The 16619-nt window shown below is 39.6% G+C and overlaps 1 protein-coding gene across 2 annotated transcripts in view; it reads right to left on the bottom strand.

Moving 5' to 3' along the window:
* The window catches only part of rasa3 (RAS p21 protein activator 3), a 40313-nt gene extending 31168 nt beyond the window's left edge, over positions 1–9145 (bottom strand). For both annotated transcript variants that reach the window (XM_055045074.1, XM_055045075.1), the window contains exon 1: positions 8908–9145. In XM_055045074.1, coding sequence (XP_054901049.1) covers positions 8908–8962 — 55 coding nt within the window. In that variant the 5' untranslated portion in view covers positions 8963–9145. The remainder of the gene's footprint in view (positions 1–8907) is intronic.
* Between the last annotated feature and the right edge of the window lie 7474 nt (positions 9146–16619).

The raw sequence follows: 16619 nt of genomic DNA, 5'->3' as shown, positions 1-16619 counted from the left end.
TTCCCCTCCGACCAACGCTTATTCATGATTTGTGAGATGCCTTGATTGGATTGCAACCATCCGGGTCATCCCAAATGTCATGGGTTTACCACCACTTTCTCACTTCTGCATGCTTTTAGTGACTCAATTTAAGGTGTTATAAAAATAATAAAAGGGGGGTAGATGGTGGGTTGAGGACGAGGACACAGGGACTCAACTCGGAGTCAAGCAGCATATATCATTCTAGGTTTTTAAGATGAGTTGCCTTTCTCAGAAGCAACTTACTATATTTATAATCCATGAATAAAAGGCCAAAAGACAGTATGAGTCAGAAAGAGCTATGAGACACAGGACAACAGACAATTAATTTGATTTTATCTATCTATTGTCATTGTCTAATTTTGATTGCTACTAAATTCATTGAACACATTATGTAAATTAGAGTGGTAATCAGATATGTTTTAGGTTTTCAACATAATAAAAAAAAGATATTTAAAAACTATGTCATGTAAATTGAATACAGGCTTTACCTCTCTACGCAGACACATGTTGCCATGTTACAATTTAATGTTGTGGAAAATGTCACAGAATGTTTCTGAATACAAGAGGGTGGATGGTTCGAGTTTTAGCTTTGTTTATCTGTGTGCACTCATGCATGAAGGCACAGGAGTTTGTAAAGAAAAAAAAAAAGAAAATCAATAAATAATTAAAGAATATTGTAACTTGCAAGAGTTTATCAGCTAGCTGTTTTCTAGCATAAAACCTTCTCTGTTCCTGCTTTCATTTTCTATTACCAAAAAAAACGGATTTCACTTTCTTGTAATTTCTGCAGCTTCCCTTTTTCACCTCTTTCTCCATCATGCAGCTAAACAGACACTCGAACAAGAACAGCAGCGTTTTTGTTTTTCATCAACCACCGATGCAGCTGTCCCTGGAGAATATCTTACCACGGTATCTGAACAAAACAGGCCAAGACAAACATTTGACACGACTGTACGCGCACACAACAAACATGAGGGCATGCAGAAAAGCAACGACGACAGGAGCAGGGGCGAAATGACATGCTTGACTCCCCTCGTCAGCGCGGCTGGTGAAAAACCACCAAGAAGAGAAGAAACGAGGAAATGCGAGTGATTGTATGAACGCCATGGATGTAGAGAATGTAGCTTTGCTCCTTTCCTTCCTCTGCCTCTGTTGTACAGTTACAGACGTGCTGTTCGACCCGTTACTCTAATCTTGTCTGACATGAACACATTCGAGGATACACAGGCGTGAATGCTTTCAACTCAACTAGCAGGTCTGGGGACCACAGAGTTGAAGAAAGGGAATGAGGGGGGAAGGCAAGGTTGTCACACATGCACACACACACACACACACACAAAATTACAAGCAGTGTACTCAATCGAGTGTAAGAGATGGGAAAGACTGCAGAAAGAGAAAAAGTCAGCCAGATAGAAAACTGGAGAGCAGTTCTCTTTGGAGAACGCTGCAACAGGAAATGAGATGAGGAGAAAGGAATTTCAACTGGATCCAAGGCGAAGTTTAAAAGCAGCGAGAACAACCCAGTCACCCCTGAGAGAGTGTGAATGCGGGGGGAAACATAGTGTCGGTGAGAGATCACCATGAGCATGGAAACAAGGAGTGAAACTGTCTTATATTCTCCCACTGGTGCTGCTCGTCACTTTGATGTTTGTAGGTAGAGACCCATAACAAGAACTGAAACCAAACTGGAAGTCATTACTGTCTTTCTCAATATGACTACACATAAAAACATTCACCGACACGCAACACGCAAAGGCCCTCCGAAAGGACATCCACAGCCGGGGCGTTAATCCTGCAGGACTTGTCGCTGAATATAGGGCAACAAACAACTTATTCATAAGGTAATGTCATGCTCAAGACTCATGCTAAATATATCATTAAATGAATTTCCTCCTAAAAATTTCAAGACATCACCAACAATTCTGTTTCCAGAGTGTGTTTGGAGGTCCTGACTGAAGAAGACAAGCATGTTTTAAAATGCTACAAGAAATGTACTGTGGTTGAAAGTGCTGTTCTGGATATTTACTTCAATAAACACACTTTATTTGTATTGTAATGTTATTATTGGAAATACTTCAGGCTGTTAGCATTACTTCTATTTTTAGCAGAATTGCTATTCATCCATCCATCCACAAACCGCTCATCCGTTCAGGGTCAACCATGCGCATTCTCGCACCTACGAACAATTTACAGAGACATATTAACCGAGGTTATTCAAGTTTTTTGCACTATGGGGGGATGCTGGAGTACCCAGAGAGAACCCATGCATGCACAGGGAGAACATGCAGACTCTTTGTGGAAAGACGCCACGATTTAAATATGAGATCACCAGGTAGTCTATTCGTATGCAATGCATGTTGTTTCTTTATCTATTTGTGACACTAACTTAATAAATATGAAAAATGACCTTCGTAAATATGGTTAATGTGGTTTTTCTGTTCATTTTTTTGTTCTTTTTTTAACTTATGCTCACACTTCTTGTCTCTCCTTTGTTTACTATAAGGAAAACCTTCACACCACTATGAGGCTCAGATTGGTTGATCAAGAAAAAATGAAAATATGTCAAATGCTTTTCAGCAATACAGCACTACTGCTGTTTGTTTGCCACTGTGCTGAGCTTCTATAAACTAAAGCATTTAAGCCGAAAAAAGCTACATTTTGACGGGAGCATGGATCCATTTAAAAGTTGAGCGTATTATGAATCCTTAGGCAGTTTGGGACTGTGAGTAAAATCCACATTTAGCCTTCTTTCAATGAATCAGTGAATTCATCTGTAAAATGAATAATACATGGCAGTAAAATAGTCAGCTGTGTGATTCTCCCAGCTGAAACAAAAAAATGATGAATTTCACTGATCTGGGAGCTGATTTCTGATCAGCGGTAGCAACGACAAACTATCCTTCATGATGAAGAAGAACTGGCCTAATGAGCGGAGCTTTCCACACAAACCCAGCAGTTATGAGCGCAGCATGTGGAGAATGAGAGCTGGAACGGAGAGAGGCTCTGGTTAAAGACTGTACACCGCCATCTCTGTGATAAACCAGCATATGGTTACTGATCAAACTCCCTCTTTGCTTGAGAGCCGCCTAGAGCTAATGTTCACACCAGGTCGTTGGTCTCAATGGAAAACCTGAGCGAAACAGAAATAAACAACACACACTTCTATCTTTATGCGCAATACGACCCTGCAGGAGGAGCAGCTTTCCAAAATGTCTCGTTGAGGTTGAAGCCCATGAATGGAGGACGGTGACCTTTCAGCAAGGTGTCACCGGCGCAGTTAGAAGGAGAGAGGCTGAGCTCCACGTCCTGGTCAGGATGCAGTTTAATCCCAAAACTGCCTCCAGGCTTCAGGCACATTTACATAATTCTCAGAAGACTTTGTTCTTGTTTTCTGTGTTCTGGAAAAAGAACATTTAAAGACAACAAGAACAAAAAGAAAAAAAAAAGGAGAGGTCAACCCTCTCATTCCACTCTGCTTTGTAACCTCTAAGTCAAGCTTAGCAGACACATAGCTGAGATGTTGTGATGTCTTTTGCAAGCACAGAGAACAGAGCATGTGCTGGGTATAAATTCTTGCATGTGGTAAGCTGGCATTGCTGGTTTTGCCCCGCGTATGGAAACGCTACTGCAAAACCATATTTAACCAGCGTCCACGTGGCCATTTCCTAACCACTCACTGAAGTCACTCTTCAAGAGTGCTTTCAGCGTCTCAAGCTTCTTTCTTTTTCCCATTTATTTATGAATTACGTTCCTTCACGTGTCATTACTCGCAAGTAGAGGTCGCGTGAAGGACATGCGGAAGGAACGGCACTGTGGGCGAGCCCTACAGCCCTTTATTTACCTCTGCTGACCCTGCATGCTGGGCCTATGGCCATACTTCCCAGTGTTCCTGGTACTGTGCTCTCATTGAGGACACATTAGTGACACAAGGAGAACAACCCGGATTATTTCACCAGCCTCAAGCTGCGGATCAACAGTCAACACGCATGTTTATAAGAAACCTCCAGGACAACCTCGCCTTCTAGGACAAAATGGAGAACTTGGCATGCACTTGTTATTTCTATAAATTGAACCTGTGAGCCAGAATTTCAAGCCGCCCTCCTCTCAAACAGGGCCACATGGCTCCTGTTAGTTGTCGACGGGAAGAAATGTGGAAATCTCCGCTGGCCGGCCGCCAAGTGAAGGACGAAGGTCTCAGTCACTGTGACCAAATTTTTCCCTTTCAGCTCCAGTCGCCTGAATTGAGCCACCCACTCTTATTTCCTGGACCACAAGCACTTGAGATCCTTTACAAACAATGAGCAACCTAGTATTCCTTCCAGTGTGTATTAGACGCTTATTTTCACTTCATCCAAAATTATACTCATGTTATAACACCATTAAACAGTAAAAGATTTGTGCTGTGCCAACACAGCAGAGCCCATAAAATTAGTTAATGTCGGGCAGTTAATAAAGAGGATAAACGGTTGATCAACGATCAACCTTCCTAAGAATCAGACACTGACTGCACTGTGAAAGTCTAACCTCTCATATTTGAATGAAATAGCAGCTTACAGCCACAAAATTGAAATATTCGAAAATGCATAACTAACAACCAATTTGGTTATGTAATCTTTTTTTTTCCCACTGACGGCATGCTGTCTCTAACATAGAATATACTTTGTTTGACCAGTGAGCTTTAAAATTTCCCTATAGCCGGTCTCTCTAATGCCTCTGAAACGAATACATTTATATAAACAATAAAACAAATCTCCATGAGGGAACCACTCATAACAAATCCACAGAAGGACAGTGACTTTTGGTGCTTTTGTAACCAACGGCCCACCTATTTTCTGTTTTGGTTGCGTTTCGGTGCTCACATCAGGATATTCTGGTTGTTTTAGGAAAAGAAAACTACAGTCGAGCCACATATACCTGAAACGAAACACCATATGGGCCAAGAGGTGGACAGCTGGTGAGCAAAAAGGGACAGGTGTGCAGCTTTTCTTATGCATCTTTGTTCCTATCTGTTTTATATTTGTCCAATTTCGATCACAGCAGCAACAACTGCAAAAAAAAACAAACATAAAAGATTACATTCCATACTAAAGAGAAATTTAAATGGCATATGGGGAAACAGTACTGGACTTCAAAGATTTTTGGCTATCCTTTCAGTTAGCAGTGAGTGAATGTCGATGGCTGTCGATACCAGGAGCATGTACAAATATATGCTGTGGTATATTTCACTTTCTTATCTCAGCTGTACATCTCTCTTTTCTGTATTAGTGCGTCTAATGACTGCATGTTTGTTGGTGTTTCTGAGGGCCTCTATGCAAGGATACTTTTATTAGTCCACTTTTAAAACAATGTGCTACTGCTGGTCAGGATCTGACCTGTTAGACGCCGAGTTAAAAGATTTTAACCCACTTTGCACATCTGTGTAAGAGGATGCTCAGTAATGTGCATCATTATGATGTTTCATGTGTGTCGCCGTGTTTGTCAAACAATGTTTCTCACTGTGCCAGAGAGGCCAAACGCACATATGTTGCCGTTAATTAGTCCCGACTCCAGCTGTGCCACTGAGAATTCCCATCTCGCCGAGTCGCTGACAGATGAAGCACAGTCTGCTTCATCTGTGAGACACTACCGCCTTACCCAACTCTCCCACCCGCCCCCACCAGCACCCCAATATGCATCTCTCTACATCTGCTTTGTATTAACTCGTTGCCATGCAGGAAAAAACAATCCTTTTGTAGTCTATTCCAGCCAATCAGGAAGCAAATAGGGGGCAGTTTCCTGTTTCCTGTGTTTCACCCCAGACGGTACATGCTCGGATCCAGTAGTCCGGTTGGGTTTCCGATATTCATTCGCTCCTCCAGGAAGACGAGGGGAGTCATCACCTGGCAGGCCGCAATAATAAGCACTCTTATCATTACGTGAATAATAAGAGTGTGTGGCGGGTTTTCGCCTCTGAGTCATCGGCCAACCGCAGCCTCATGCCAAAGGACAGGCTCTGATGAAAACAATGTGATGCAAGCGGTTCATAGACGGTACTGGGAGCAGAGCGTTGCAAGGATCAGACTGACAGAAAGTATGTCTGCTGCTTGGTAGCAGCAGAGCGTAAACTCTGCTGTCGTCACAAAATAGCATTATGAAGAACTTCAGCCAAGGCCTTCAAAGTAATGACAACATAATTTCTTAAAGTCAGTAGCTGGTGCAAACTCATTAGGACCTTGTTTTTCTGGGGTATTGTATTATTTTTTATCAATGTAACCATTTTTACTTGTGGTTCTAATCAGGTGAGAATCCCATACAGGCACAAGCCTGTTTGCAACAAATTAAGACTGACATTGCCAAAAACAGGTAACACAACTACTACCAATAGTACTTGTACCACAATTTGCATTATTAAAATATGTCATCTGAAATGTGCATTGTCATTAAAGTGAAGGTGTAAGCAGTTCTATTATTGACTGAAATTTGTCAACTGTTAGCAATGCAGGCCTACAATTATATTTCGCAGCAGTTTCAAACTTTCAAATGCCGCAACATGTTCAATAAAGGATAAAGTCTAACATGGTGCTGCATGTGTTAAAGACTAAAGGACATATATAGCATCAGAAGCGCAACTATTACAAATTGTTATGTGTAAGGCAGCCATACTAGATCATGACTTCTACAGGCCAATCTGTAAAATGTTCCCGACACAAATATGGAAATTTAAGTTTCAGAGTAAAATTGAAGGCCATAATTAAATAATAGTTTTTTCCTAATTTTTCTGATACAACACAACAAAGTAAAATTGTCATGATCATGGTACTTGTAACATCATCGATGTTCTCTTGGAGAGAAAAAAAGAGCAAAAACTGAAACCAAGAGGGTGAAAACTTTGGGTTTTTACAATATGTCAGCTACTGTTTAACATGTTGTTTAGTATTAGTATCTTTGAATTTAAAAGGTGCTCGATTTGGTTGTAAAAATAATTGATTTTCCTGCTTGGCTTAAGAGAGTCCTGGCTCTAGAAAGGTAAGAAACCTTTGAGGTTTGAAATAGATAAATTTTCCACCCATTACAGGGGCCACAAAGAAGATTAAGAAGACAATCAACCATGCTTGCACAAAGTTTTTCACCTAAGACGATCTAAGAACTGCATCTTAACCTGACATGCACAATTTCAGACAGTAGGAAACCAGCGTATCTGGAGAAAATCAATGCACCAGTGTACATGCAAACATGCAAACTCAGCAGAAATCCACCCACCAACCCCCCAAACTCCCTCCACATCCAAGATCAGAGCAGAGACCATCTTAAAGTGAATATTTCTAATCACCAGTTCCTTTTTTTCATACCATTTCTTGGAAAAAGTACTTTACACAATGGATGCACGGCATAAAAAGAGCTTCGGATTAGTTTACTGTCGATCAAACGATTGTTCTCAGTATACGAGTTACATCATAAAATAATCCAGCACCGCAGTTTGGTAATTCGGCTACATCACAACGTAATAATCACAACAAACTAGGAATCATTTATCCGCACTGGTTTTATGGACAATAATTCAGAGCATTTGTTTTCATCTGAAAACAAGATGTGCGTTTAAGGCGGCACAAATGTCCTCGGGTTGTTTACCTTTCATTCACAGGAGCGATGAGCAGGAGCAAATTCACAAGACAATTTTGGTTTTCACGGTACGGCTTTTCCGGATAAACAGTCTGCACAGGTAACATCTTTAAAATATTAGAAAAAAAGGGGATCACGTCACGTGTGTTGTTCACTCTCCAAGAGCAGCTGGCAGTGCCATGAAGCCTCACAGCTTGCAAAGATGTTTGTTGCTTTTATCTTTATTTTTTTGTTTGCTTTTTTAGTTTTAGTCCATCCTCTCTCTCGCATGTTTGGACTCCAAACTGGACAGGATGGACTGGGTGCCAGACATCAGTCATGACCTAAGATGACCTTTACACCAAGCACAGGAAATGACTGTCTGCTTCAAATAAAATGACATAAAAAAAAGAGGAAAATATACGAAAATGTTATCTGTTCTGCTTTTTAGATAAATGTTTGTAATGTTTAATGACTCGGGTTCTGATCATATAAACATTGTTAATTACTTAATAGGAAGCACAGCACATCTCATTAAAAAAACTGATTATTAGCACGTTATTGGTGCAAAAAAATATATTTAGGCCGTTTTCTTAAAGAGTGAACATTACAAACAGCTGAATTTAAAAGCTGTGAGGTACAATGCTGTCATTATATCAACTCTGGTTTCTCACTGCTACATTCACAAGTTAAACATGGAATAGGCCACATCCTCAAAGAAGTATAAAGTGAAAAGCTATGTTCAAACATAAAAAAAGATGGATTAACAATCAGACAGCCATCCATGCTTATAGTTGAAGCAGATTTTTTTCTGTAAAGGGGGTTTCCAATTGAAAAAAAAAAAAGAAAAAGAAAAGACTGGCTGCTTGTAGTTAAGAGGTAATAACTGTATCTATGGTCCTAAAATGTGCAGCACAGCATCTGGAAACGTGCAGCTGTGGAGCCTTTCTGTCTGTTAGAGTCTGCTCACATCGGTTCAAGTTTAACACGCATTATCTGGATCCAAACGCCAGCTGCCAAATTCCCACATTCTCCCACACGCCTTTCAATCCTGCTGCAGTTTCTGTTTACTTTCTCGCTTGTTTTGTTGAATTATTTGCTGTTACTGATCGTTGCGCGGAGGGGCTCCAGTGTGATCTGAATTACAATAACAAGCAGAACAACACCGATCAGGAGCCCGTTCAGTCTCCAGCCCCTCACATCCCGCCTGCCTGCTCTCCCTGCAAATAGGGAGCCATCCATTGAGGCGATCAGACTGGGGGTAGGGATTTTTAAAATCACCCCCACCAACTCCCCCCTTCTTCTTACCTATTTTTATTTTTACGCTCTGGAAAACCCGAAGACCCTCTTCTTCTACCGCCATGGCTTCACCGTAGGTCTTTCCCTTTTGACGCTCAAATGAAGGTTGTCCTCCACGGCTGTTGTTTCTGGCCTCTCCAGCGGTCGGATATTCCGGGGGGCTTTGCACATCTATGTTCTGCGGACAGCGACCATTCTCCGGTCCCGACCGCTGCTCCTGCTGTTTGCCTGAGATCTAGTGAGCGGGTTGAGCTCCAGCCCCCCGCGGCAGCAGCAGCAGCAGCAGCAGCAGCGGTGAAGGAGTGGCTCCACACAAACACCGCCCATACCGAGGCTATGGAGGGTAATCCGTGCCCTGCAGGGGCGGTGCAGAGGAAACGCAGTCCATGCGGCGGATTTCGAGCACTGCTTCCCAGGGAAAGGCAAAGTGTAGAAGGAAAAGCATCATTTTTATTTCTAGTCAAACAACGTCTTGTTTATTGGAGAGTTTCTCACAGAGTATAAGTGCTGCTGAGACTGCAGTACCTTGAACTAATGAAGAAATGGCAGGAAGAAAGGAAGCAATGAATTAGCGACAAGTATGCAGCAGCAGTGTGTAACTTTTTAAAGAATATTTTCTTACTTATTTGCTAAAAGTGTCACTAAATGTCCTGACTGTATGTTATTAGACAGATCACTTGGCCCCTCTGCCTCCCTCACTTGCTCTCCCACTATGCTGCAACTAGCACAGGCCTGTCACTGATGCTCAGGCTAGTTAGCATGGCCACTGATGATGACTTTCCTGTAACATTAAGTTGCTTCCCCATCCCTGAGCAGCAGGTACGTGAGGTTTTTTGACAGCACTAAGACACTCCTCCTGGTTCTGGAGGAGTGTCTTGACTGGGAGCAATGCATTTCTTTAGACATTAATAGTCGCTCAGGCAAGACTTGGAGGAGCTCAGTCTTTTCACAGGTTATCTGTCTCATAGTATACAGTCATGACATGGTGACGGTTTTAACAGATATGTGAAAAATACATATATATATATATATATATATATTTTTTTTTTTTTAAAAAAAGTTACATACTACCGCAATCACAATCCAATTTTGGTGAGCCTATGCAAAAGTTTGAATTATTTTTGGTTCTTAGCTGACAGAGACAGTACCTGGTGTGACCGTCCGCTGTAATTAGCTCACCTGCATTGAGATATTATAACTATGTATGATATCAGCCTAACTTCAATGCAATCAGTGATTATTTAAGTTCACTTTTTTGTCTACTTAAAACATTCTGGGCTGTCTCCTCTAACTTCCGAGATCAACAAATCTTTTTCTCGTGACTTTTTCCCTGTGCTATATGGAACCTTATTAAACAAACTTTATCAAGGACATCTGTCACCAGCTAAATGGGTTTGTTTTCAGTTTTTTCAAAGCGTGTTTCAGATCTTTAATAAGTTACTTTGATATTTTATGGAGAAGCTGTGTTTAAGAATTCATGTTTAGAGTGAAACGGATGCAGGATGTTTTGCATTACTGCTGCGTTTGATTTGGCTCAGAAATTGAAGTTCAGATCTGGGAATGACATTATATTCAAGTTTAGTGTTGTCTAGCTGAAAATGAGAAGACCAGTGGAATTTGACAGTTTCTCTGCGCTTCTTTTAGTCAATTTACAAGTTCAAAGACTGAAGGAGTATGTCCAGAAGTAGGTGTAAAATACTGGGTGCACCAATGGTTTAATGAAATCAAAAATTAGAAGTGCTAATAAATTTCTTATACAAACTTTCACCATGTTTTAATGAATATGCATGTGAACCATATTAAATACTGGACTTATAGCTGCTTGTCAACCTCTGCCTTTTCCGGGCACATTTCTGACTCATGGCCTTGTTGCATTCTCAACTCAGTACAAATAGAAAGCGATACAGGTTTGGATGCAAATATTTCACCACCACCAGCTGCCATTAGTTACAACGTGTAGCTCATAAAAGCCATGTTTGCAGCTTTTGGTATCCGCTTCTACATGTTTTGTTTCAAACTGTCACATAAATGACTACAATGTAAATTCTCAATGGGTCTACCTACAACAGCCTACAATTAGTCTCCTCCGCATCTTTGAAAGCATTACACCTTGTAGGACCAGGTGCCTCCCTTCCAGTACCGCCTACCATTTCCTTCCTAAAACCGGCTTGATATGCAAAAATCAGAGGGAAAAACAAGTTTAAACAAGAAATTGTGTACTGTTGCTCAGTGATATTGTGGCTGTTTTCTAAATAAAAGACAGGGATTTTCCCATTCATCTCACATGTTTAGGTATCCACTTGGAGTGAAGTCATTGCATGTTTGGACCACTTAAGAATACAAGGCACTCTTTTTATAACTGCATTGTAGAGTCGTACCTAGAACACAGGACACTGTGTGCAATTTTACAGTCCCCTGTGCGTCATGGATTTTACGTTTAGCGTTTTGCAAGTCAAATTGACTGTCATCCTTTCACCTCCAAAAGCTTGAATTGAATTGATAACAGTTTATGTTTCTGAATGTGAACCTTCACTAAGATTTTTTGGAATGAAAGTGAGCATACCTCCATGCCACTATGCTGGCCTTCTAAAGTGAATAATTTTATTCTTTATTGTTGCTTTAATTAGCAGTAATGTAATCAATATACATACCGGTACATGGAATAAAAATACACACACAGTTTTTTCTTATTGTCTGAAGTTAAACCTAAAAGGTTTGACCCAAATTGGATTGCTTAAGGTTAGTAAACTTCCGAATTAGAAGAAAATTACTGGCATTTAGCAAATAAAAATATTTTTTGGTAATTTGAACTGACATAAAACAAAAGAGGTTTGGTCTGATTTAGCAGTGAGAAACAAAGGTGTATGCATTTTTTTATCAGGTGTACGTAAACTTCTGGTGTATTCTGTTTTGTTACCATTATTTTCTCTAAAATAAATGAACTTTTGAAATAAATTCTGCAGAGGGGTAGATTTATATAAACATAAAAATGTAATCATTAGTAGAGAATTCACATGTAATCTCATATCTATGAATTTAGAAGAGAGGCAGTAGAAATCCTGGTTTCTATTGCAGAGCAAAGAGTCACTGGAGGACTTGTGGTGTGAAAGGAGCAAGCGGTCATTAAATCCCTTTTAACAGTAAAGCAGATAGAAGGAAAATATAGCTCAGCACTGTCCCAAATGTTGAGTAATAGCTGGACAGGCTTTAAGATTCATTCAGGTGAATGTTGCATCACCAGCCCACACTCAAGCCCATTGGACCACACGTCAGAGGCCACTAAGACCACATTACTAAGAATAGCCAGACCCAGGTCTGGAACTCTCCTATAAACCCTCCAGTCCAACCAATAGAGATGTATAATGGAGGAAAGAAAAAAAAACAGTTGTGACGCCTCTCTACGTCACAACTGTGCAACGACGTTTAACTGCGGTAACCCTGCTGCTGGCCGCAATGTGCTGGGATTATCTGGACTCTTTTAGAACAGCTCTAAATCTAATTAGACTATATGTCTCGTCATCCCACTCTGTGCCCCAGTCATAAAGAGAAAGCATACTCCTTCATAAAGAAGCCTTTCTGCTGCAGACCACTGCACCAATGTGACTCACGCAATAACATAATTTCATACTTTTAGTACTGTCAAAACACTTTGTGTAAAAAACTTATAGATTCCCTCTGTGGTTTCTGCAGATGTCAGTCGGTGTTGCTGTCGGCTAAAAGACACTTAAGTATAACTGTTAGACACTTAAATGTATCTATGCATGGTATAAGCGTATATGTGTCAAGGTTTCCTCCAATGTGCTACAACCAGACTTTATTTGTGCCAGGGTAAGTCTATTTTTAATCTTTAACCCCAAAACATGGTAGACTCTGCACTGCTGCCCTACTGCTCCTACCACTGCGCTTAGAAAGTTTTCTGGGGGAAACCCTGTGCGTGATGGTGCAGAGTTTAGCATGAATACAAACTATATAAATGAAGAAATTAGTGAATAAATGAATAAACAAACTACATGTAATTTGTCATAGGATAAGTATATGAAATTTAATCTTCTTTATTGACTGTGCAAAGTTTGGCGCATCTCTTGTCTTAAAACAACCAAGAATGTCAACTGTGAAGTCAAATAAGTCAGCTTTATACTTTCAACAGACAGGACTAAAAAATATGAATTTCTTTATATTGTAATCTCAGCAGATGCAGGTGGGACATTATCTAATCAAACATACCAGGTTAAGAATATAAGCTATAATAATCAATATGCTATGATAAAACAGCCCAATTATGTGTACAGTTTGAATGACTGGCATTTTTATGAGCTTCAGTTTCAAAACTGAGCTTTGAAATCATTTAGAATTGACTTGTAAACAAACAAATTAAAACTAGCTGACTTTCACTAGAAAGATCATCTTTTTTTCTGCCTACTAAAAGTGCAAACGGTGCAAAAAAGCAGTCGCCCCATGGCTTCATGTCACTGACATAATTACAATGCCAACAGGGTCTGTGCGTCTTTGGCTCTCAGCGCTAAAACCCTGTGACTCTTTTCATAGATAATAATCATGGTATTACCAACGTTGTGTCAGTAACCACTCAACACAAGTAGATATTGAAGAGAAAGCAACATGCTGACATGAGAGGAAAGAAGTAATCAATTACAGTTCCTCTACAGTGGCCACATCCTGCCAGCTGTTCATTTTTTGCAGCTTTTTACAAGAACAAACCAATGATGACCCAATTGTAAATTTACATTCTATTGAGATAAAACTCTAGCTGAAAACTGCCCTCTATAAATGTTCTTGCACACAATCTAACAGCAGTCAAATGACCACATTAGATTACAGTGCAGGAGTCACAAGATACCACTATCATGACACACAACCCAAAGCAGTAGAGGTGAAGAGGCCAGTTCTTTGAGGCTGCATGCATGGCATCACATAGTGAAATAAAGTTTTAAAAGGTGACTGTGACATGGTGCAGCTTCAGTTATACTCGAGACAACGCCCCGTGGTAAACCACAACTGTACCACTCTAACTTAATGCACGTGTTTGCTGAGAGACACAAATAAATACAGTCAACGCTTATGCTGAAACGCCAGCAGATCAAATACATTTGCACAAAGACTTATTTGAAGAGACTATGCATAAGTGTGCAATGAAGCAATGTTGGTGAAAGGATGAGGAAGAGGGGGCAGAAGCTGATTATCAGCAGATTAGTGAAAGGATGCTCAGTGGTGGTTTATTTTGCACAAGAAAGCTGGGGGAGCTGGGTTTGAGGGCGTTGGCTCATTTCAAATAACTGTAAACGTACCACCAACCCTCCCCACTGTTGCTTGTGCTTTTTTCACTGAACAATCACTTACTGTAAACTATGTTGTACGCAAAGTATAATATATGTGTTTGCGTATGTGTGTGGAAAGGAGAGAATATTGAGTTGAACAGATGGCGACTGGATGGACAAACATAATCCTGGCATTACGGAGAAGACAAAAGCTTTATGAATGTATGAATCAAATCAGATTGTATGTAATTTGTCTTGTAAAATGAGGCTGGCGGTATTTTAATCTGGCACGGATACACTGTTGCGCTGGTGCAACCCAGCACAAACAAACGTGAAGTGTCCATGTTGATCACATTTGATGTCTGCAGTAATGTTGGTTCCAACTCGTCCTTTCGAGCCACAGCAGTGTCTCCAACGCCATATCTGCATACACACAGACTTGGAAGGTGTCTTAAGCCGGAAAACGTAGGACCAGCCCATAATGGATTAGCGGCATAAAGAATAAAAACATTTGACATTTAAATTCCATCACTGACTTTGTGTGCTTTCATCCCTAGTATAAATGGTTTGAAAACATAGAAAGCACACAAGCAGCATCATCGTTCTATAGTATGACAATACAACAGTTTTCATTTGTGACCAGTGAAGGGACCTAAGTGAGAATGTTTCCAATATTAGCTGGTTAGATTAGCTTTTTGTTTGATAAAATTGTTACTGGTTATGAAATAAGCACACAGATATACATGAACCATAGTAAGAGTTTGATTTACTTTGATTTGTGAATGCCTGACCTCAAACTGCAACAACTAAAACGTTCAGCCACAAAACTTGTATGGCAGAGTTACAGCACCACCTAATGTGCGCTCACTGTAGTAGAGTTAGATATGTCTTGACTGAACGTTTTTAATGTTAAATACTCATGACAATCCATTCCTCTTTTTTAACTCCTTGTTGCATTATTTTAAATGTTATTAGCTTTTTTTTTTTTACTTCTTACTTAGTTTTATCATTTTAATTGTGTCAAGTGGTTTTATGCAAAGTAGTTTGTGGAAGTGCTATATGTATAAAAATGTCTTAAAAAGTTTGATAAATGTGTAGAATGAAGGCATTTCAACATGGAGACCCTTTTTGGAAAGAACTCTTGCATTACATGGAAGATAAGCATTAATACTGCTTGACTTTTAAAGAAAAAAACAATAATTACACATTATCATGTATCACCAGTTATGTATTGGAGCTGACTTCAGGTAATTTTTATTTTTCATTATGTGGTTTTGGCTTCACCAAGCTCAAAAATTTCAATTTTCAGTTATGATTAACTTCAATATAGCTTGAAAAATATTTCTAAAATGAGGTTTTCACTTATTTCATATTGGGAATAACAGTATGCCATGTTCAGCTGTTCACTCAGATTGTTTGTCTTTATATATTTTTGCTATTTAGATAGCACAGACTGTGTTTTACCACTGAAACATGTCTTTTTAAAGTTTTTGGTCAATAATGAACATTTCCGTTCAGCAAATATTGTTGGTTCACAACAGCTTACAAAAGCATAGCCCAAACAGAGACATCTAACAAGAAAAATGTTGCCAGACATATTGTTTTTTTTTCATAGCAGAATAAACTAAAACTAGGATTCTGAATCTAAAAACAAAAGAGTAAAACATCAGAGGAGACAATTTGTAAAAATGTTCTAACTATGTGATCCAGAATGTCGTTTCACATACATCTTAACATTAACAGGAAATATTAACTATAGAAGGTTAAAACTCTTCCTATTGTTATATAAAATCCAACATCTCCCTTCTAAGATATTTTGTGGATCAAATTTCTAGCTTAGTCAATATTTTGACCCCAGTTCTTGCAAATGAAAAAAAGTGAGAAAAGGGTGGGGTATTGCAGACTTTCTGCTTATTTACTTTTGAAGCAAATGAGAGCGAACACCAGCAGCACTACAACCAGGTGTTCTATGCATAACTTATGATTATTTAACAGCTTCTCCACATTTAGCCCATATGCCATCTTTTCTAAAATATTAGATGAAGCAGAAACATAGTTTTAAAAAAACACCCTGAAAAAGTCCCTGTAACCAAAAAAGTCCACTAAGACTTTAATCCCATCTTTCAGTCAAATCCCCTGTGTGAGCTTCCACATTAAAGGCAGAATGAAGAGCTTCGCTTTGATTATGTGAAGTTTCTGATCCCAACAAATTAGACATCTCTTTTTTTTCTCAGGCTGCTTTGATGTTGAAAGCTGATGATCACTTTGCCCTTGTGGGAGTTATAATAATGATCTCCTCCCTTCTGATCAAACTATGTTTGTGAGTCACACAATATCCACACATTCAGACTGTTTGCTGTATAAAACAGACATTGTGGACATATTAAAGAAATATGCTCAAAAATAACATGGGGTTAGTTCTGGTTGGCTCAAGCATGATAAGAATCT

Source organism: Poeciliopsis prolifica, unplaced genomic scaffold (genome assembly GCF_027474105.1).
Source record: "Poeciliopsis prolifica strain line A6 unplaced genomic scaffold, Auburn_PproV2 SCAFFOLD021, whole genome shotgun sequence".
NCBI lineage: Eukaryota > Metazoa > Chordata > Actinopteri > Cyprinodontiformes > Poeciliidae > Poeciliopsis > Poeciliopsis prolifica.
The sequence above is the reverse complement of the archived record's forward strand: the minus strand, read 5'-3'. Positions and strand labels throughout refer to the sequence as shown.